We start from the raw sequence: 22,022 nt of genomic DNA, 5'->3' as shown, positions 1-22,022 counted from the left end.
TGAGCTGCCTGGGCTCACATTCTGGCTCTGCCACCTGCTAGCTGTGCGTCTCTGGACAAGTGACTCACCTCCCCTGTTCTTGGTTTTCTTGTCTCTGAAATGGAAGTAGCGATAGTGCCTGCCTCTTAAGGTCATCACGAGGGCTAATGAGTTAGTACTTAGAACAGAGCCTGCAGGCGGCTGGACATTACTGCAGGATGTGCTGTCTCTGGCACAGGAAGGTTAGACCCCAGTGACACTGGTTAGTAGAATCCATGCTTTGCAGGGTGTCTCCCCCAGTGATGGGGAGGGGCAGCACCTAGCCACTGCTGACTCCTGCTCGGTCTGTTCTGAGAACACGATCCACAAGGTGGGCCTGGCCAGGAGGGCAGCCTGCAGCCATGGGAAGGTTTCAAAATGTAGCCCACATGGCATGAGGACCTGGACTTTGGCCCCTCTCACACGCGTGTCACGTACTCCAGCACACCTGTCTAGACAGCACACACAGTGACCGGGAGCTGACGGCCAGGGAGCACCATGAGGGCCACCCTGTGTGAGTGTGTACGTGTAATCACCTAACTAGGTCCAAGTGGGGTGGAAAGAACACCACGCAGAGACGCGGGGAGAGGCAGGCTGCTCCTCCTCGCTCTGCAATGAACTTGCCAAGTGACCTCCAGCCATTCACTGGCTGTCTCTGGGGTGTCAGTTTCCTCCACCATAAAACAGAGATGCCTCCTTCCAGCTGGGACTTGCGGGATTCTCATAGTAGGGCAGCTTTCTGCCCTCTGCCCTGGGTGAGGCCTCTATAGGAGGCCCAGAAATCTAGCTACAGGGCTTCCCTGGTGGCGCAGTGGTTGAGAGTCCGCCTGCCGATGCAGGGGACACGGGTTCGTGCACCGGTCCGGGAAGATCCCACATGCCGCGGAGTGGCAGGGCCCGTGAGCCATGGCTGCTGAGCCTGTGCGTCCGGAGCCTGTGCTCCGCAGCGGGAGAGGCCACAACAGTGAGAGGCCCGCGTACCGGAAAAAAAAAAAAAAAAAAAAAATCTAGCTACAGGCAAAAGGTTCAGGGAAAAGCAGTATCATCATTCTTTCCCCAGTTCCCACCTCCCCTGAAACCCCTAGCCTGTGCAGTCACAGCCTGGGTAGTCCAAGTTGCAGTACTGTCTTGATGCCCAGGACAGGTGTCCTGACAGGGCAATTGGCCATCCCCATCACTCTTCAAGCTCCATGTGCACAAGTCTCTAATCTCCCATCTCACTCCCCAGCCCAAGCAGAGCTGACACATGGCAGGCACTCACTAAGTGTGTGCTCCCCCCCCACCCCGCCCCGTTGAGTTACCTTCCTGGCAGATCAACCTTGGGGCAGGGAGGGAGGGGTGCTGGTGGGCCAGTCCAGGGGGGAGTGTCTTGCAAGAGACTTGTCCTGGTCAGGACAGCACAGGTTATGTCCCCAGCAGATTCCTGGGCCCTTTCACCTTCCCCCAGCCCCACAGGCGGGGCAGAAGAGGAGGAGTTGGTTCCATTCAGGATCGCTGGCAGGGGCAAGGCTCAGCCTCCAGCCACCAGTGAGGGCATCCCCAGGCAGAGGAGCAACGGGGGGAAGTGCAGTGGCTCCAGGGACATCGGTAGGTCTCACTGCCCCCACCTCTTCTTGCCCCCCTTCACTAGTGGCTGAGCCCCAGTCCTGGGCTCCCCTCCTTTACTGCAGGCATCTCTGTGCAAACATCCCTGGAAGGGGCACCTAGCTTTTTAGCCACGGCCACACCGTGTGAATGAAGGCTCTGAGGGGCCTCTAACGAGGAGCCCTAAGCGCCAGGGTTGGGACTCATGCCCAGGTCTGTGTGCTCTGCAGTTCCCGCTGTTCCCACATCCCACACCGCCTGCCCACACCCCGCCGCCCAGGGCAGGTCTTGAGAAGGGTTAGGAGAGTGTGTGGAAATGGAACCGTCCAGGGAGCTCAGGGGTTCGATGAAGCCAGAGATCCCCAAGGCCAACCTCTCTCTTTACACCTGTCTCCTGGGGAGGCTCAGGAAAGTCAGGCTGCAGGGCTGTTCTGGTCCCCACTCTCGGAGGGTCAGGCCATGGCACAGATCCAGCCCCCCCCGTGCAGAGCCAGCCTGTATCCTTTGCTGGGTGCCCCCGGGGCAGCTGCATACCTGTCCTTTGACATGGGGGCCCCCAACATGGTGGAGCTCAGAGCCCTGGATTTCTGAGTCAGATGACCCAGGTTCTTATCCCTGACATTGACTATCCCTTTGAAATCGCCAAGCCTCACTTTCTGCATCTGCTAACTGGGTTTGGCACAGCTGCCCTCCCCCCCCTTCACAGGACTACTCAAGATGATGTTGGTGGCGGCTGATTACATGCCAGGCGTGCCAGGTGCTTGGCTAAGCCCTTCATGTGTATTATCTCCCTGAATCCTCACAGCAGCCCTGGGAGGAGGGTACCATCATCGTCACCATTTTAGAGGTGAGAAAACCGAGGCCTAGAGGGACAGTGGGGGAAGAAGTAAGTGAAGGTGATTTGTATGGCCATGAAATTCTACACAAATGTAAAGAAAATTACTTTTTAAAACATTCTGGATTTTCCTTTTCCCTTCTTTCTCTCCCCTCCTCCACGAGTGCACCTTAGGCACGCCAGGGGCCCAACGTTCCGGCCCCGGGGGCATTACGTGGCAAGGGTCACTTTGGGCAAAAGCTCTGGGCCTCCCATGCTCGTGGCTGTGAGAAGTGAACTAGAGGAGATGGACAGGGCCCCCAGCCGAGGAGACTGAGCCTAGACACCCAGGAGGTCTTTCCAGGCACCAGGGGTGTGAGTCACTGCGAGTGGCCTGCAGGAAAGGATGTGGTATTTCCTTCCTTGGGGCTTTCCTCCTTGGAGGCAGGGGAATGGAAGAGATGACCTTGGAAGGCCTCCCGGCCCCTGCTGTTCCTGCCAGTTGGCTGAGCTGCAGGCTGGAGAGGTGGCCGCAGTAATCTGGATGGATTACCTTGTGTGTACTTGTCTTGAAGGTGGCCCAGCAGGGTCAAGAAAGGTCAGTGAGGTGGCAGCTGCCTGCTATCTCCTGAGCTGGCTGAGCCCATCCCTTCCCCTCACATCCCTTGGGGGTTCTGAGGACTGAGCTGGAGCTCCCCTGGTGTCCCCACTGACCCCTCACCAGGCTGGGATGTGTCAGGATGGGCACCGTCGGCTAGTCAGCCCAGCGAGGCCCGTGAGTCACCATCTGGAGGGCGGCCAGGGCAGCTAAATGCTTACAAAAGCCCTGGCAGTGTGAGCCCCAGGCAAAACGCCGACAGCTGCCTCCAGCCCCTCCCTCGGGGACCCTGCTCAGGCCTGGAGCCCTCCAACCACCAGGTGATTTACAAAATCATCTCGTTTTATCTTCACCATCCTACGGGATAGATGCTGTTATTAGCCCCATTTTGCAGATGAGGCAAACTCAGGCCCAGAAAGGTTAAGAAACTTGTCCAGAGTCACACAGCTGACAAAGGGCAGAGCCAGGATTTTAACCCGAACAACTAGCTCCAGGACTCACGCTTCCCTGCATACACTGATGCTGCCGCGTGCTGAGCACAGTGAACTGCAGTCCCCAGTACAGAGCCCTGGCCTGATGGTTCTCTGGGCGTGGGGAGATGGGGGTTCTTGGGGCCATGTCTGAACTTCTCCAGGAGCCTGGAGCCCCAAACCCTGGATACCTTCCTTGCCTCTCATCCCCACCCTCAGGTTCAACATCTCCAAGGAAGTGGGGCTTCTGACCCCGCGTGGGGTCCAGGGCCTAGAAATAGCTTTTCTAAGAACTCAAGGCTGGTGGTGGGATAGGGGAGAGCGTATTTTGTTGATCTGGAGCCTGAATCAAGTGGGTAATGCAGATCTATGGCAGCCTCTTTCCCAGTGGTCCCCAACTCAAGGCAGGATTGCCTGCCCACTCACCTCCCAGCCATGTTCACCACCCCTCTCTTAGAGCCAGCTTCAGAAGAGTTTCTAAAACCATATTAGGTCTCCAGCTCCAGCCTGGAGATTGCCTGGCTTGTGCCTGGGCCTGGGCCCCAGGCAGGGAGAGCTCAATCACAGAAGGCAGCACAGGTATCTGGGAGTTTGGGCAGAAGGTTGGCTAGAGCAGGCCCCTTAGCTGGGCCCAGCCTTCGTCTCATCTTCTCAGCCCCCTTGCCATTTCTAGAAGTTCTTCTTGGTGTCTCACCACGATCTTTCTTGCTGCAGCTCCAGCCAGGACTGAGGACTACCTTCTGGTCATTTGCAAGGGAGTTTAACCTCAACTAAGCTCCGGCCTAGTCTCCCCACTCACCCAGGGACCCCGATCCCCATACTTAAGAGGTTGAGTTTGGGTCCTTGATTCTGGCACCAAATTGTATCCATCCCAACCCTCAGCCTCTAAATAGGCTTGCTCTGTGTCCGGTACCATCCCTGCTCCTCCCAGCCCAGCATACATGGTAAGCACTCTGCAAATGTTGTCCGTTTAGGAAGTACTGAGTAAGCTTTGTTGAGCGACCCCTCTCGTTTTTGGGGGGTGCGGGTGATCTCCGAAGGAAGATTCCACAGCCTCTTTTCCTTTCTTAATTACTTCAGATCCTACCCTTCTTACCCCGCTGCAAAGTCCTTCCTGGTGTCTGACCTCAGTCCCTCCAACCACCATCCAGAGCCCTCCCTCTTACTTGGGTCAGGAGACCCTCTCTGGGTTGGGGAACATTCCCCTACTGGTCCCCAGCCTACCCCTCCCTGTTCTTAGAAGAGGGTACTAGGCTGGGCCCAGGGTAGAAAATCAGAAGAGATTCAGAACAGTAGCCCGAGGGCCACTTCAGACCCAGGGAGTCTATGGGGGGCTCCTGAATTCAAAGAGACCCAGTCCTGACACTACGGGGGCATGAGAACCTACCACCTCATTCCAGAGTGAGAACTTTTTCTTCCAGTTAGTGGCTCTCCGAACTGTCCTCCCCTTCCCCGCCCAGGGCACTACCCCTCTTTGCCCAACTCCTCCCCCTGAGGCCTGTCTCATCAGGTTGGAGACTTTTTAAAAGAGGGTCACTGCTCAGGCCCCACAACTGTCCGGTCCGGCACCTTCAACTTCTTGAAAGCACTTTCGGAATGTAAGCTTGTTTCACAGAAAACCCAGATATGCCCTCGGAGCCGCAGAGCACTGGAATCTGCCCCAGGACAAACCCAGTCCCGGGTCCTTCTCCGGCCACCCTGTACCCCCTCCCCGCCCTGCTCCTCCCGTCCCCCCACTCCCTCAGCACCCCACCCTTCAGGCTTCAGCGCTTTGCGGATCTGATCAGTGCTCACCCTTCCTCCCTTAGATAAACTTCCTTCCAAAGCCCCGCTTAGTCCCCTCCCCAATTTGGAGCCACCACCCCTCCCCCCCGCCCCCCCAAAAAGGGGTGGGGAGAGCGAGGAAGCCCGGCTGCGGGGGGAGGGGGAGGGGAGCAGGCTGCCCGCGGAGCTGCGACCCACCCCGACTCAGACGTCAATTCTCCCAAGTTCTTTGTGACACAAAAGGTAAACAGAAGGCCTAGCTTACCCCTGCCCCCAACCCCGTCTCCCCTCCCCTCCCCCAGCCAGCCAGATGGGCCGGCACGCTGCGGGGAAGGGAGAGGGGGACAAAAAGGGCAGATTGTGCAAAGGAAAACAAAAGAGACAGAGAGACATCAAGAGACAGGAAATGTGGGGAGACAGAGAGAGTTGGTGGGTGAGAGACGAGGAGGTGGGGGGAAGGCGTAGTGGCCTCAGCAAGTGAGAGAGCCTGGGAGGGGAGCAGAGAGGGACGGGCCCAGTGACCCAGAAGTGCCAGGGAGAGGCCCTGAGCGCAGAGCCAGGGAAGAGGAGGCAGGCAGACAGGTACAGAGACAGAGGGCTCAGACAGACTCAAACTCTGGGCGACAGACGCGAGGCTTGGTGGAGGAAGGGCTGGGCGGTCAGGTGCAGATGAGAAGGTGGTGTTTCTTCACCTGCCCCTGCAGTGACTGCAATCCCCTCTGGAAAGCCGCCCCCTCTCTGGCACTGGGGATGGGGCCAGAGCAATTCTCCAGCCGGTCCTTCCCCTCCCTCGGTGCCAAGCCCACCCTCCGACCTGGCCCCCAGCCCAGCCCAGTACAGCAGGGCATCCTCCTCACCTGCACGGCAGAGGCCGACTGCTTGCTGTCATTGTTCCCTGGGGAGCTCAGGCCTGAGGCCTGCTGCAGCAGGAACTGCCGGGCCACTTGGAGAGCCTGCAAGACAGGGACGAATCAGTGCTCCGAGCAGACGTGGGGGGGCAAGGGTCGGTGCAGGATCCTGGATTCAGGGAGCGTTTGGAGAGAATAAAGGGGAGGAGGTCAGGGTCATGTAGAAGGTCTTCGGGATGAGTGAGAGGGTCACAGGGTCCACCTGGGCTAGGGGATAAGGATAAAGGTAGGAGTCACTGAGAGAAGCTGCCAGGCTTTGGGGATCAGAACCTGTAGGGACTCACTCTGGGACCTGGTGAGGTTTTGTTGGGACTCAATGGGGTCAGCAAATGGGTCAGCGGTCAAAACAAGGACGCAGGAGAAAGTCGTGGTGGACTCAGGCTATTAATAGTAGGTACAATTTGTCGAGCATCTACTATGTGTCAGGCACTTTACAGGCAAGATGTCATTTAATCCTCTCCTGGGAGGGTGTGAGGTAGGGATTATCAGTCCCATTTTGCAGAGGAGGAAGCTGAAGTTAAGTAATACGCCCAAGGTCACACAGCTAGGAAGCGTCAGAGCCAGGATTTGAGGCCAAGAAGCCTGGCTCCAAGGCCATCTGCCTTACTAGGTGGTCGGTCTGGGGGCTATGGGAGTAGCATTCACTTGGAGTCAAAGCACACAGTTGGGGGGATGAGGGTGGAGTCTCAGGGTCTCAGGGTCTGAGCGCTATGTGGCTTTATGAGTCAGTGCAGGAAGTCTGGGAGCAGGGCCTTGTGGCACTGGGGGAATTGGATCAAGTCCTGAAGGGAGTGTGAACTATCAGTGAGTTACACTGACTGTAGTGGTCGGGGCTTGGAAGCCACGGTGGCTCAGACCGGACTCTGAGCCAGTGGGATCATGAGAATGGGAGGTGCATGGAGCCTGCAGGAGGAGCCTCTCCGGCCAGGCAGTGGGCCTAGGAGGTGGGCGGACGGGCAGTGAGAGGTTGAGAAGGAGAGGTCAGGTAGGAGACAGAGGCCAGGAAGTCCTCTGTAAGGTCAGCCAAGCAAGCCCTCCATCCCCCGCCACTCCAGGTCAGTAGAGGGCTCAGAGGCAGGGGATGTGGGGACCTGTCCTGAATCCACATTTCAGGAACACAAAATATACGCAGGTTCCTCAAAGATCTCCTTGGGGGCCAGAGCAGTTGTGTCCAGGCCTTTGAAGGGGGGCCAGGCATCAGGTAGACCTGGCTTTGAAGCCCAGTTGTGCCGCCTACTGGTAGTGTGACCTTGGGCAAGTTATGCCCTACCTTTGTGCTCCAGTCTGCTCTGCAAAACTGGGCCACTACCTAACTCTGAAATACGTGCGGGTGGGGGTGGGGTGTTAAAGGACCAATGCTTGGCACTTGGTCGGCATTCGAGGAGCGTATCCTGAATCTCTCACCTCCTCCAGCCTCTCCCCAGTGCACCTATTAAATGCCACAGGCCACCTGCGGCTTCCTCGCACATCTATCCACACACACTTGTCTGTCCTCACGTGGACTTCCACTCTCCTACCCACCGCGAGCACCACCAAGGCAGACCTATAAGGTGGGACACAGATGCACTCATAGCCCCCCACCCTGCCACTGAGCAAACACTTAGGGGACGCCCACTGTACACCAAGCATATATACACACCCCCTTCGCAGCCCTTTCATTGAATAGCTGAGCCTCCCTGAGGCTTAAACCTAGTTTACCTTAGGACAGTACCTAAATACACCCTGGTGTATCTGTGGGAGCGTGTCCCAGGGCAGACCTGGCGTCCAGATTGGCACGCCCCTCACCAGCGCCCCAGATCCTAGGCCTCTTCCACACCCCTCCTCCCCAGGACCTCACACTGGGAGGAGTGGCCCGGGGTTGCTTCTCTTCAAGATTCACATCAGAAAGTAGAAATCTGACCTGAGTCAAGGGCTCTGAGAGGCTGTGGGAGGAGGTGCAGGGTGAAGAAGAGGGGAAGGAGGTGGCCAGCTGGTCATCCGGAAGGGGCCCTGCCTCTATGTGCCTCGTTTTTTAGGGACCCCGCCCCAGGTCTAATGACACGGGCTGGACAGATGCTCTTTGTCCTCCAAAGGTAGAGATGGGGTAGAGGGGTCAGAGATCAGGGGGCAAGGTGGGTGAAGGATGGCTCAGAGGGGCTGGCAGCCCAGGTGACCCAGAGGGGATGCTGGTCAGGGTGGGGGGAGGAAGCCCCCCCCCAATCCCTGGTGGGAAGAGGGGAGCCACAGGGGAGGGTTTTCCAGGGGAAGTTGGAGGGAGTCCCGAGCAGTCTCCTGGTGGGGGGAGTGGCCTGGGGGGCTGGATTCTCTCCCCACTGACTCACTTACTTGGTGGTCCCCTGGAGCATGAAATTACAAGATTTACAGGGAAAAAAAATGACAGGGCCTTGCAATCTCATTCCTGTGAGACCTCCCTGCGACAGGCCCCGCCCCTCCTATCACTCTGAGCCTTTCCTCCCCCCGTTAGGCCAGGTGACAGGGGACCAGGTGAGACTCTAGGCCTGGCCAGGGTGTCACCTCCTCTGACCTCCCACCCTTCCCCCCACACTCCTTCCTTCCGTTTCCTACGTGCCAGGGATGGTGCTGGGTGCTGGGCATACAGAGGAACAGAACTTGGCCCTGCCCCAGGGCTCAGGGCCTGTGCTGTGATGAGACGCCCGTCACAGACTGAGGTGGGGATGGACACCAGCACCGGGGCCCGGACGAGGTGGCAGCACTGACTGGAGGCCGGAAGGGCAGGTTCACCAAGTGGACAAGGAGGGTGAAGGGTTCAGGGCGTGCCAGGCGCAGCGACCCTCACACCACAGACCGCTGAAATAGCTGGTGAGTCTGGGGACCTGGAAACCACTTGCAGGGACAGAAAATTGAGCTGTGCTGGAGGTGAGTAGCCAGAGAGGCTGGAGGAGCCCACGGGGCCTGCTCCTCTAGGCACTTCATTCATTCATCCTTCACTCATTCCTTCATTCACCTTCGTGGCCACCCACCTCATACTGGCTTGGAGGAGATGCGGAGGTGACACTGGGCAGCACACGCTCATTTCCTGGACTTTACTTACAGCCCAGCCTCGACCCAGTCAGGGACCTGGTACCACCTAAAGATCACCCTATAGGCGCCCAGTGGTGAGGGTGATGGGCAGACCCTGGGTTTGGGGCCCAATCTCCTCTCCCCAGACGGCCTGCACGTGTCACTGACTGCTCAGTGCCCTGTAATGCTGCTCCATCCCCCACCCCCATCTGGACCCCTAACCGGGGATGGTGCTCTGGGAGGAGGGGCGGGGGAGGCCCTCTGGCCTAGGATGTCCCCCTCCAGGGTGGTCACCCAAGGGATCAGGTAGGTCTAAGGCTTTCTAAAGCCCCATCCGAGTCACAGTCGCCACTCTGGCGGCACCAGGCATGTGTCTGCACTGCCTGCTGTGGCTGGGGACTGATACACGGGGTTCAGTTTCTCTTCCTTGTGGGCCAGATACAGCTTTGAGTAGGAAGAGGCATTGAGAATCCCACCGGGGAGAAGGCATGGGGGCGCTCAGGGTAGAATGGGAAATTGGGAGCCATCTGGCCTTTTAAACCTTATTTTCCTGCTCCCTCCACCCTTCAGACTGAAAACCAAATGCCCAGCTCTGTGGTTTGGGGAATGAAGTCTAGTTTTCCTCTAAAGGAAGCAGTACTGGTCCATTCAGGGCCCGGACCCTGGTCAAAGGGATCTGGATCCAAATCCTGGCTCCACCAAACACTGAGTGACCTTGGGTAAGTCACATCACTGCTCTGAGCCTCAGTTTCTTCCTGTGTAAAATGGGAATAACCCTGTAGTCGGCTCACAGGTTTGCTGTGAAGAATACATGTGACAGTGTACATGGAGTACTCAGCACAGTGCTGGCAGTGGGTCCTGGATGGACATTAACTCTTGTGATTGTGATTACTGATCTTTCACCTTCCCAGGCAGCTCCTGATCATCTGTCCAATGCCACCCAGAAGGACTTGTTAACCAAGCCCTCTTCCGTCTACACCCACCCCCATTCCCCCTCAAGCCTAAGAACTCAGTCTCGCTAATGAAGCCGAACTCTCCTCCCCCAACCGCCCATTCAGAAGTCATTAGCAGGAGCTTCACAATTAGGAACAAATGGCTTATAACGGATGGCATCCAGGGAGGGCGGCAGGGTTGGAGGGGAATGAAGCTAGTGCTTTGAGGGCAACAGGGAGCTGCTATGAAAAGAAAAACAAGTCTTGGGGCAGATGCATCTCTCATCTTCGGGATGAGACTACACCCTCATTTCTGTCTTGGAGAATTTGGGGGAGGACCAGCATCCTCTCTATGGAGGCCAGGTGCAGGGCTGTTTACTGGTTCTTTCTCCAGGCTGGAGGATCCCAGGTCTGTGTCGGGGTCCCAGCCTTACTCTGTGCGTTTGGGAGGGCGGGGATGTGGTGCTCAGGGAGACAAGCACGAAGGGCTGAACTCTGAGAACAGAGAAGCAGAGTCACGCAGGTCACAGACCTGGTGAGCTGGAGTGTTAGAGGGTATCTAGTCTAGCGTTTTCCCAATTGCTGGTCATGAGCTAATGGTGGGTCATATAATATCAACTTAGAAGGTCAAAAAAATAGGAAAAAATACACACACACACGAAAACATCAGAGTTACTAGGTAAGCATAAGCATTGTTTCGTGAAACTCTTGTGCGCTGCCACTCCAAATAAAAGGCATTTCTTATGGCAGATCTCCAGCAAAAAGGTGTGTGAAACACTTATCTAGTTCACTTTATCGATAAGGAAACGGAGATCCGAAGAGGGGCAGCGAAGCGCCCGAAGTCACACAGCGGCAGAAGCAGAACCTGAGTCCCCCGGGGCCTGACACGGGGCTCTGCACAGGGACGAGGAGCCAGGAGCTGGGCAGACAGGATGGAGGAACCCCCGCCCCAGCAAACTCTGGTCTAATCCCGATGGTGGTAAAGAGCAGCCAAAATAAACAAAACCCAAGCTTCTTTTGTCTGCATCTAGCTAATTTTGGCAAAATTGGGATCTCAATTGTCATGATAATTTCAACTGGGAGCTGTGGCTAGATTTAGGGGAAGGGGCCCTAGAAGGGTGTTTGGTGGGCCGGCCCACCCCAAACCTGAAAAGCCCTCCCAGGAAGGCCCATCACCTGCCCCCACCCCCCCGGAATATGACTTTTGATTCATTTATCTATAATTCATTTTTGTGAAGCCCCACAGGGCACTCACACTGTCCTAGACACTGGGGACATGGCGTATTTGCTTTAATGGAGCTCATGTTCTAATGGGATGAGACAGACCCTACAACAAAGCGAAGCGAGCTGTGAGAGACGGTGGCCAGCGTTACGCAAAGGACGGCTGGCTGGTTACTTAGGTTGTGTGGCCAGGGAAGGCCTCTCCGAGGACGCATTTAGGATTAGGGGGCTACTTTTTCAAGGGAGGGTATTCACGGCTGGAAGGAGCTGGTGCAAGAGCCCGGAGGTGGGCATATAAGGTTGGAGCATTATGAACCAGAAAGGCTAGTGTGGCCAAGCTGAGTGGCCTGAGAAGAAGTCCCAGGGGTAAGCAGCAGCCACATCACTGGGACGATGGCTTTTTATTGCCTTCTACACTCAAGGAAAAACTGCTGGCGGATTTTAAGCAGGAATTGATACAATCTCTGAGAGGAGATACCTAACCCACTGCTAGTAAACAGTAGGTACCTAATAAGTATTTGTTGACTTGAATTAAACAGGAAATGTCTCTCCATCTACCCCTTGAAATACAAGTCCTCTGGGACCAGAGTGTGGAGGGAAGGGGTTCAGGGAGAAGGGTCAGGGGCCCCCACCACTAAGAGTGCTGACCTGAGGAGATCCAGGTTCTCCACCAGCCAGGCTTTATCCTCTAGCAAAGAGACATAAAAATGAAATTACACAGAGAAGGGGGGCAAGGAGGATGGGGGAGAGGAGACCATAAAACCCCCGAAGTGATTCTACACCTTTTTCCCTTGGAAAAAAAAAAAAGCTTTTTGGAAAAGGCTGTAAATTTTTTTTACACCAACCTCGTAAAAATGACATCGGCGCATTCTCAAATTAGAACCATTAAAATGAAAACCAGCAACACGCAGATACAGACAGGCCCACGTGGGTGGGAGACGCACAGACCGGTTTTAGGACCCCTTCACCGCCAAGCGAGCGTCTTGAGAATGCCTCCTCTCCACAGAACAGAATTAACAAGTGAACCCAACAGTGCCCAAAAGGGCAAGGCCCTCCCCAGAGGCTCCTTCCTTCCCTCCCTTCGTGCCCCCAGCGGGGAGCAGCCCCAGGCCCATCCAGCCCCTCTGGGCCAAAACCGGCTCCACCAGAAAGGTCCAGCAGTGGCATCTGGGAAGGAGCTGAAACAGTGCGGGGTAGTCGCGGGATGGTGGCGCTTCCCCTCAGAGAGACTCCTCCCAGATGCGTCCCAGTAACTGGAGTTCTCCAGAAGGGTGTCTATTCCCAGGCCTGGGTTCAGCGCCACCCTCACGCTAGCCATTCCGCAGGGGCTGTAAGTGTGGGGTTTAGAGTGGGGACTGTGGGGGGCATGCAGTTCCCTCCCCACTGACTCCCACAGGGGCTCCTCAGAATGAAGGGGCTCCAGTAGGAGAAAACCTAGCTCACCCGCTGGGCAGTGGCCCTGGGATGCGGCCTGTCCTGCTTCAATCCTTCACCCTCAGAAGCGGAAACACTCACCCCCTTTCCCCAATTCTCCCCAGTCCCCGAACTCCTATCAGGAAGGACAAGAACTCTGGTAATAAAAAGGGGGTGAGAGGGGGGAAAAAAGAGGGGGTGTCAGAACTCCACAGCAGAAGGGAAACCTGGGAGCACAGTGGACTTGCTCTTCCCTAGTCCCAAGGAAGCAGGGGCCTGAGCATCCCTTTCCCAGGCCCCAGGCCCTCTCCTTGACCTTTCTCTCCCCTCTTAGGGAAACTTCCTTTTTTGTTGGACTAGGGGGCAGACACACAAAACAGGGTGGCCTTTGGTTTAGTAACCCAGGAAGGGTAAGAGAAGGGGGGTTAGGTCCTCCCCCCTGAGGCATCCTCTCAGGACCCTGCCTGTCACCTTACTACCTGGGCCCACCTCTCACCTGCTCTCTGTTCCCAAGCAGGAGAGAGCGGTCGGTCTTGTCTAACACTACCCAACAGCTGTCCCAGGTCAGGGACCTCACCCACGGGAACTTTCTAAGTCTCGCCTCTGAGGAGTTCGGGTCCCAGCTCTCCCTCCAGGCCCCCAGCACTTCCTTGGAAGGGGCTGATTCTACGGAAAGAAAAGGGGAGTTTGGAGGGTGTAGGACTAGAGGTGAAGGAGCAGAATCTGGGGCAGGAGGGTGGGAGTCCCAAAGACTGAAGAAACGGGCCCCAGACCTGAAGACGAAACGCAACCGTTGACAGCGTGTGTGAGGTGTCTGGGCTAATTCACCTCTGAAGCCTCCCCTTTCCACCCCCTCCCCCTAGAGGAGAGCCAGATGGGGGAGGAGAACAAAAATCTCTTCCATTCTTCTTTCCCCAGCTCCCTGACACTCCCCTCGCTCCATCTCTACGGAGGGGGGTGAGTTAGAAGCCCATGGATGTGCAGAGCCCCCAAACCATTTTGAATCTCCTCACAGGATGTGAACAGGGTGGGATTTGGCCCCAGTTGCCAAGGCAACTGCGGTGGGAGTTCCCAGACGCTAGGCAACCCTCCTGTGACCCCCGCTGACCTGTCACCCCCGCAACCAGAGGACAATAGCAGTGCAGGCTCCGGAGGCCCAGGACGCCTTTCAGCTCAGCCGCAGAGCCAGCAGCCCTGCCCGCCCCCACTGTCTGGCCCAGTCCTCCTGGCCCCAAGTCCAGCGAGCATCCAGCCTGGCCCCAAAAACCTCCCCAGGCCCTCCACCTCACCTCCCCAGAGCTGGCACACACTTCTCCCAGCCCTGGCTGCCCCCCATCAGGGATATTTGTGGAGTCTATGCGGAAAGCCCTACACACTGGGAACATTTTCATACAGGTGAAATTAGATTAGGAGAAAATGCAGGGGCGACCTTCAAAGAAAAAAGCCATCCTAGAGGGGAAATATGTGGCCGGGGGCCACTGAGGAAGGAGACTTTGTCTTGGTGAAGGAAGGGAGGGGGTTGATGGGCAGCTGGCACGCCTGTTCGGTCCAAGGCATTCTTTAACAGCAGCTGGGGATCACCAACTCCAGCGGGCCAGCAGGGTGCCAGGTGCAAAATAAGGTTCGATGCGTGTTTGCTGAGTGAATGCACGCTCCAGGGCCCACAGCGCTCTCCTCTCCACGCTTCCTTCTCAGGGGTGAGTCTCCAGGAGACTGGAGACCAGATGAAAGCCCCAAGGACAGAGTGGAGGCGGTGTGGCTCTGTCACTCACCAAAGAGAGGACTGGGAGGAGGGAGCGGGAAGCTGGGGCCTTGACTGCTGAAATGGGGCAGCCAGAGGGGGACCCTCTCTCCAGTCAGACAGAGCCTGGCAGCTGAGCCCTGTCTCCCCTACCCCGCCTCTGTTTAAACAAGCTCCCGGCCTGCTGTTGCATGGAAACAGGCGCCTGCTCTTGTTCCAAAGTGACGTGGCTGCCCTCTTCAGCACTGTTTGTTTCAGCCTAAAGTCCTGTCACCAGCCTGACTTCTGACTCGCCCTGTTTATCTCTCTCTCTCCTTTGTCAACTCATTACTCCCAAAGGCCAAGACTGCATTTCCAGGGCTTGTTTTTCCAGAGCAGAGGGGCAGGGACCAACAGACCGACCGACAGACGGACAAAGAGGAGCCACGGAGGCACAAGGAGGAGGGACCAGGGCACTGCCCGAAGACCCACTCACACCCTCTGCCTCTGGAGTGGCTACTTAGAGCCGGCGCCCATTGCTGCTTTTGTTGATTTGTTTTAAGAGCGCTTTTAGATTGGGAGTGGAGTGCTCTCATTCACTCACCAACAGCGGTTAATTTAGCACCTACTAGGCGCCAGGCCTTGCTGCCTCCATTACCCTCAGGGAACTGTGAGTGTGGTGGGAGCTGAGTCCTGCACTAGGAACCGGGAGACCTGAGATCTAGCCTTTCCCGTGTCACCTGGACAAGTCAGTGCTACCTCTGGCTGCCCCCTCGTTGTGACATGGGAATAATAACACCCATCTCCCCAGGATGGTGAAGCAATTAAAGACCCAAAGCACCAAACAGAGGCAAGGTGTTTGTTTGTCCTCGAAGGACTTCCTGGTGGGGGTCGAGGAGGAGGGGGCACTCGCTGGGCCACGGCCCTCTTTCCTACATTCGCTCTACCCCACAAACAGTCAGAGACACTTGTTGGGGGGGACCAGAAAGTGTTACCCTCAAGCTCCCCCCAAAGCCTCACTCAAATATTGGAAGGAGAAGGACAGCCCATAGACTGTTTCCTTTTAATTGAAAATTTTGTAATTTTAATTTTGCAGGGTTCTTTTCATAGTTTGGAGCCAAGAAAACCTTTTTTAAGTCTCAAATATTTTCCTTGGCCCCAGGCACTACGCCCATAGTGAGCCCAAATGGATAAAACAGCCCTCCCTCCGCCCGCCTCCAAATCTCCACCCCAGTTTATTTGTGAAACAGATATAGGATTTTCCAGGACTTTGGGATATTCACCAAAACAAACAGGGATAACTGGAACGTGGAATATAGATGGTAAAACATGGCCTGAGCGCGACGCAGAACAGAGAAACCTGATCGGTACAGACAGTTCCGTCCCTCCCCACCTCTCCCCACTTATCCTGATATCTGTGTTCAGTCTTCTCTTTAAATAATTTTTTTAAAGAAACTTTCCAGTTTCAGTATTCCTCCCAGCCCTCCCCCGACATTCAAACTTTTTCATAGCTCTGTCTGCATAGAGGTGCAGGAGGGGAAGAGTTTTCACCCATACAAAATGGGTGGCCTTGGAGATTTCTGCTGGGGTGTGTTCTATTATTATTTTGATGAAGGGCAGGGTTCTGCCCTTTGACCTTCTGTCCCCCGTAGGTGGTACAGATTCTGTGGGTCTCTTCCCCAGACAACCTGTTTAGGAGGGCTTGGGAGATACCAGCAAACTCCCAAGGACCATCTCCCTGGAGAAAGGAGACAGGCCCTTACTGCTCAAGTTTCCACTGTTTGCAAGAGGAAGGAATTTTTTTAAGTCCTCAATTCTGTTCACATCCGTACTGACCAGGGATTTTACCCCAAACTGCATCTGATCCTAACAACTCCTGTACTTTAGGTGCCAAGAGGTAAAGGGAAGCCCAGGACTGGCCAACGTTGACTGCTGGAAAGGGGCAGGCTGGGACTTAACCTGGGTTTGTTCAGTTCCTGCATCAGTGCTGGCTGACCAGCTCAGTGCAGAGCGCGGGGCCGAGCTTCTGACGGTGCTGCTTCCAGTCTGACCTCTAGCTTCAAGAAGTGTGGTGGTAAAGGACCCCTTAGGGGCTATGGAGTCGGGGGAGGAGCCCCAGGGCAAACCTGGGAGAGAGCATGAGGGCGATGTGGGTACACACATCTGTGTGCACGAGGCAGGGGTGGGGTACGGGCAGGGAGGAACATGCAGTACCCGAATTTTCCACATTCCCAGCAGAGCCCCCAAGGGGCAATGCCACCAGCAGTGATTCGAGGAGCAAAGTCAAATAAGAGAAGGAGCATCCCAAGGCCAGGGCTGGCTGGGCCGGTTCTCCTGAACTTGTCAGGCACGATTCTCCCTTTTTCCCGGGTGGGGCCGGGACCTGGGGCCCCTGCTCTGTCATAACCCAGCTAGGCTTCCCCACCCCCTAAGGCCTCTCGATCCTCAGAGAGGCTGGTCTTGGACTCCTGAACTCTGCAGTTTGGGGTGGGAATGATGAAGGGGAAGAGGGCGGGGGACACAGACAGGGCTTCCAGTCTGAGCGCTGAAAATGGAGGCCTGCCTCTGCCTACTGCTCTTGACCTTTTCCCAGCTGCCTTGACCCTTGGTGCCTGGAAGTTTAATCTCACAGCTAGCTTGCATCAGGGCCCCAGGCAGAGGTGGAGGTGGGGAACATTTTATAATACAAATAAAATGAAGATACCACTGTGCACAGCCCCCCTCCCCCAAAGAGCACACACCTAGAGCAGGGTCTCCCTACCCCAACCCTGTTTGTTAACTTAGCGGGAGTGCGGGAGGAGAGCCCAGGCGCCCACCCACCCAAGACGCACACCCTCAAGCCTGCTGCCCAGGCGTCTGTCTGCCCTTGTGGGCGTTTCTGAGGCTGCCCTAAGGTCCATGATCTCAGGGCGCCCAGCCCCACTTCTCTTTCTGGGAGGGCGGCTCTCCCCCTGCCTTAGTGACCACTCGAATGGGAGCGCACAGAGGGGGTCCCTGCAGGCTGGACCTTCTCAAGAATGTTAAAGTGAGGCTGAGTGGCAGGGAGCTGTGGCCCCCAGGTGGCCAGGGTGTAGTGGGAAGAGAGGCCTGGCGCCCCTCTCCCCTCTCCTGGGTTGCTGGGGAGAGGCGCCAGCTCCTACCTGTTGCTGCTGGAAGTGGAGCAGCTCCGCAGGGCTCATCTCGCCGTTGCTGTCTGCGCCCGCGGCCGCATCCCTGCCTGCGCTGCCTCCGGCAGGGCCCGCAGTCCCAGCCCCGCCACCGCCGCTGCCGCCGCCGCCGCCATCGGCCTGCCCGGAGAGGCTGCCCACGCCGTTCTGACCAGACGGAGCCGACCTGATTGTCTCCGAGGCGGATTCCACCATCATGTCGCTCTAGCGGGACCTGGAGGAGGAGGAGAGACACGGGGGAGGGGCTGAGGCTGGACAGGCAGGGCGGGTTCCACCCGGGGAAGCAGGCGGTGCCCCTCAACACCCCATCCCTAAACAACACAACCCCCACCAAGTCCTGGGGCGGCTTCTCCCTCTCAGTTTCCTGGAGGCTGATCCCGGGACCCCTGTTGCGGTGCAGACCCTCCCTCCTAAGGTCACCCTCCGCCCCAGGCAAGGGAAGCTCCAGACTGAAGCGGAGGCCGCCCCGTTGCCCCCGCCCCTATTTCCTCGAGGAGGCGCTCCCCCCACAACCCCCCCACACACCCAAACCGGTTCAGGCCTCTCCCTCCAGGCTAGTGTGTAGGGAAGAGCGAGGAGGGGGCGGGGGTCCTGCAAGGACTTGAAAGCAGGTGAGCTAGTCCCCGAACCACCATATTGCCCGCCCCCGCCCACACGCACCTGTAATGGCCTTTGTGTTTGTTCCCCCACTAGATGGGGAGTTCCCCAAGAGAAGGGCCTCCTTCCCGCACCCCCCACCCACACACACACACAGCAAAAGCCGCTGCCATTTTCCCAGCAACTATTGGGTGCCAGACCCTCCGCTGGGCCTGGAGCTGTGCAGGGAAGGCAGCTGGTGGTCCGACTTCTCTGACCTTCCATTCTAAGGCCCTCAGACCAGCACCTGGCCCAAAGCAGACACTCAATATTTACTGTCTCTACAGGCAGCAAGATCCCTTCTCACAAGAATTGTGGGAGAATAGTTTTTGGGGTTTTTTAAAAAATTTTATTTGTTTTTGGCTGCGTTGGGTCTTCGTTGCTGCACAAGGGCTTTCTCTAGTTGCGGAGAGCGGGGGCTACTCTTCGTTGCGGTGCGCCGGCTTCTCATTGCAGTGGCTTCTCTTGCTGTGGAGCACGGGCTCTAGGCGCGCGGGCTTCAGTAGTTGTGGCACGTGGGCTCAGTAGTTGTGGCTCGTGGGCTAGATCTAGAGCGCAGGCTCAGCAGTTGTGGTGCACGGGCTTAGCTGCTCCACGGCATGTGGGGTCTTCCTGGACCAGGGCTCAAACCTGTGTCCCCTGCATTGGCAGGTGGATTCTTAACCACTGCACCACCAGGGAAGTCCCGGGAAATATAATCTTGATTTTACAGATAGGAAACTGAGGGTCCAGAGAGTCAGAGGATTTACCCAAGGCAAAGTCAAGGCCTGAATCCTGTATCTTCCCCCATCTCCCCCAATTGCCTCTCAAGGAGTGGCTGAAACATGCTCAGAAAGAGAGAGGGTATGACTGGGATAGTTACGGTTATAGCGAGGAGGAGGCCTGGGTTTCCTTCTACAACTCACGGAGGCTGTACTATCTCAGGGACTTGTACACAGACTATGAAGCAGATGGGGGACTTCAGCATGCAGAGCTGTTCTCAAAGTCTGGGGTCTCCAGCTATCCCTAGATTCACAGCCCCTTGAGAGGAACAAAAATTTCAGCCAAACAGGACAGTTGGTATTCCCCACTGATCTCTGACATGAGTCTTAAAACTCCCTAAACCTCAGTTTCTTTGTTTGTATAAGTAATGACTCCAAGCCTCTCAGATCCTGTGAGGAATAAATAAAATAGCACATACAAACCACCCGGCAGAGTAAGCGCCAATAATGATGAGTCCCTTCTTCACCTGCCCTATTTGTAAGGCTGAACACCCTGGGCTCAGAGAGGTCAAAGACTTGGCCCAGATCACACAGCGATCGGGCTGGAAGTCAGCCAGCGTTCTTTCCTCCCTTCTTGATTACCTTTTGGCCTTGGCAGACCCCACAACCACACGGTGTCCCTGACCCAATAAATAGGTGCAGGAGGGCCTTTATGAGAAACTGCTGGAAGGATTATTTCCCGAGTTCCTTCTCCGAGGTGGCAGCTCCCCAATTCTCTTTCACTCTGGAAGAACTCTTTTCTCCTCACTCTATTGGGCCACTTGCTGTTTTTGTCCCTGCTGTCAGCACAGTGGGCAAGACAGTGAGGGTATCTAGGTGTGTGAAAGGCCCGTGGGGAGGCCACTAGTTCACATGTGTGCCGTATCACCCTGTTCTTGTGACTCTAGGTGTCTGTCCCAGTGGACCTGTGTGGCCTCCTGGGTGACTGTGCTGCTGCTAGAGTGTCCCACGTTTGTGCATTTCTCTGTGTGTTCCCAAGGGCTTGTTGCTCCCCCACCCCCCAGCTGCTGCTCCCAGTCCTGGGTTCTGCGAGGAGCTGGGCGAGGGGCAAGGGCAAGGTTGGGGGCAACGGTTCAGAAGAGATTGAGCACTTGGTCTCCGGCCTTAATGGCCGTGTCAGCCCCAGGGCCAGTGGCTACCAAATGATGGATGGGGTGGGCACCGTCCTCCACCCACCAGAGCGCAGGGCTCCAGCCCCTCCCCACAACGGCCCACCCGGATCCCTCCCAGCAGCCTACAGAGCACGTTCCCTCACTCAGGCCTGGGCCCCAGCTACACGAGGGGGTGGGGGGACAGCAGGGGCCACTCTGCTCCCCCTCTGCCTGACCCTGGCCCTGCTGGGGGTCGAGAGCAGCTGCCTGCCCCATTCCAAGTCTAGCTTCCCTGAGATCTGAAAACTCCTGGGCCCCAGGGGACAAAGACCAGAGCCTCAGGGGTGTGTGTGCACTGGAGAAGGAGAGAGAATCCAGCAGTTTCTTCTTGGGGTAAAGGGAGAGTGCCCCCCTTCCAACATTCGCACACACCATAAAGTTGCTCAGACAGCAAGTTTGGAAAAGGGAGAAAAAAGGAAGGAGGACGCAAACAGAGGTGCCCCTTTCCTTTCTTTTTATTGGGGGGGGGAACAGAGCGACACCCAGTGAACAACATAATTGCTGCAATGTGGCGTGTAATAACAGCTATTCAAGGGCCGATCATTCATATGAAACAGGGTGAAGCCAGCCTCTCATTTGCATGCTTGAGATTATATGCATTTGAAAAGTCATTTCCGCAGGGTGTACGAATGGCATTAATTCCCACGTGGCGCACTGCTCTGCCCCCTCCCGGGGCCTTCACCTCTTTCCTGGCTCGCGCCTGCCTGTCCACCAAGACCAATCCAAACCTGCAGGTGGGTGCTCCCAGGACTCTCCTCACCTCTGCAATGAGACACCTGTCCTCCTGAGGAGGAGCACAGCGGCAGCCTCAAGCCTCCTGCCTGTCTCTCTGCAGGTGTTGCAACAGCACTGGGTTGCTCCCTGCACTGTGGGTGAGCAGGCTCTGGGTGCCTGGCGCCCAGCCAGGTAGGGATGGGGTGGGGTGGAGTGGGGTACTGGAGGCAGGCCTTGATATCCGTGCCCTGCACCCACAACAAGGGTGTGGGCTGGAGGGGAAAGGCAGAGTCCATGGGAGCCTGGACTTTGGCTAGAGAAGGCAGGGGACTGGGTGTCAGGGGGCCTGAGCTCAGTCACAACCAGCTGTGACTTCTTTGCCCCCCTCCTTCTCTGGGCCTCCATTTCCCCATCTCTACATGGAGAGGTGGTCTTGAAGGTCTATTCTGACTTGGGAGCTCCAGGAGGGAAACTCCCTAGTCAGTATCTACACAAGAAGCCACCGTGTTCTAGCGGCTGGTGAGAGCCACCGAGGCTCCACTTGAATCACAGCTGTCCCTTTCCCAAAGGGAAATGTAGGCCTCACATTTCCCAATGGGGACCGGGGCTGCCTGCTCTGGTACTGAGGGGGACCCTCCAAGAGCCCCCTCCTCCATTCACTCCCACCCTTCCGCCTTTCTCCACACCCTCCTATCCTGCCAATCCGCGCTCCCGCCCCAGGCACCCATTTCCTCAGTAAAGAGCTGCTGACTACCTGCAGAAGTGGAGAGGCGCTCTGGGAATGAGACCATCTGGTTTCAAGGGCCTGCTGTATGACCTTGGGCAAGTCACTGGGCTCATACCAACAAGTAAGGAGAGGCAATTAGGTCTTTCTAGGATTTGCTAATGAGGCCCACCCCAGCCTTCCCTGCACCCTCTCCTACGCTGCGCTGGGGGCAGAGGCCGAGTCATTTCCCGTGCTCTAGGATTTTTGTCTGGGGTGCTGGTCCTGTCCTTGGGTAGGTCCTGGTCTTCCGTCTCTCAGGGTTCCCTTGGGGAGCCAGGGCACCTCGGAGCCTTTGGCCAGTACCCCGACGCTCCCGACGCTCCCGCAGACAACGCCGTCGAAAGGAAGGAAGGAAGGAAGGGAG

At 56.7% G+C, this 22,022-nt stretch overlaps 1 protein-coding gene across 2 annotated transcripts in view; it reads right to left on the bottom strand.

Moving 5' to 3' along the window:
* The window catches only part of FOXP4 (forkhead box P4), a 51,586-nt gene that overhangs the window by 14,836 nt on the left and 14,728 nt on the right, over positions 1 to 22,022 (bottom strand). For both annotated transcript variants that reach the window (XM_081246603.1, XM_081246604.1), the window contains exons 2-3: positions 17,604 to 17,844; positions 6,106 to 6,201 (exon numbers count right to left, since the gene is read on the bottom strand). In XM_081246603.1, coding sequence (XP_081102729.1) covers positions 6,106 to 6,201; positions 17,604 to 17,828 — 321 coding nt within the window. In that variant the 5' untranslated portion in view covers positions 17,829 to 17,844. The remainder of the gene's footprint in view (positions 1 to 6,105; positions 6,202 to 17,603; positions 17,845 to 22,022) is intronic.

This window comes from Mesoplodon bidens (assembly GCF_964165515.1).
Source record: "Mesoplodon bidens genome assembly, chromosome: 10".
NCBI lineage: Eukaryota > Metazoa > Chordata > Mammalia > Artiodactyla > Ziphiidae > Mesoplodon > Mesoplodon bidens.
The sequence above is the reverse complement of the archived record's forward strand: the minus strand, read 5'-3'. Positions and strand labels throughout refer to the sequence as shown.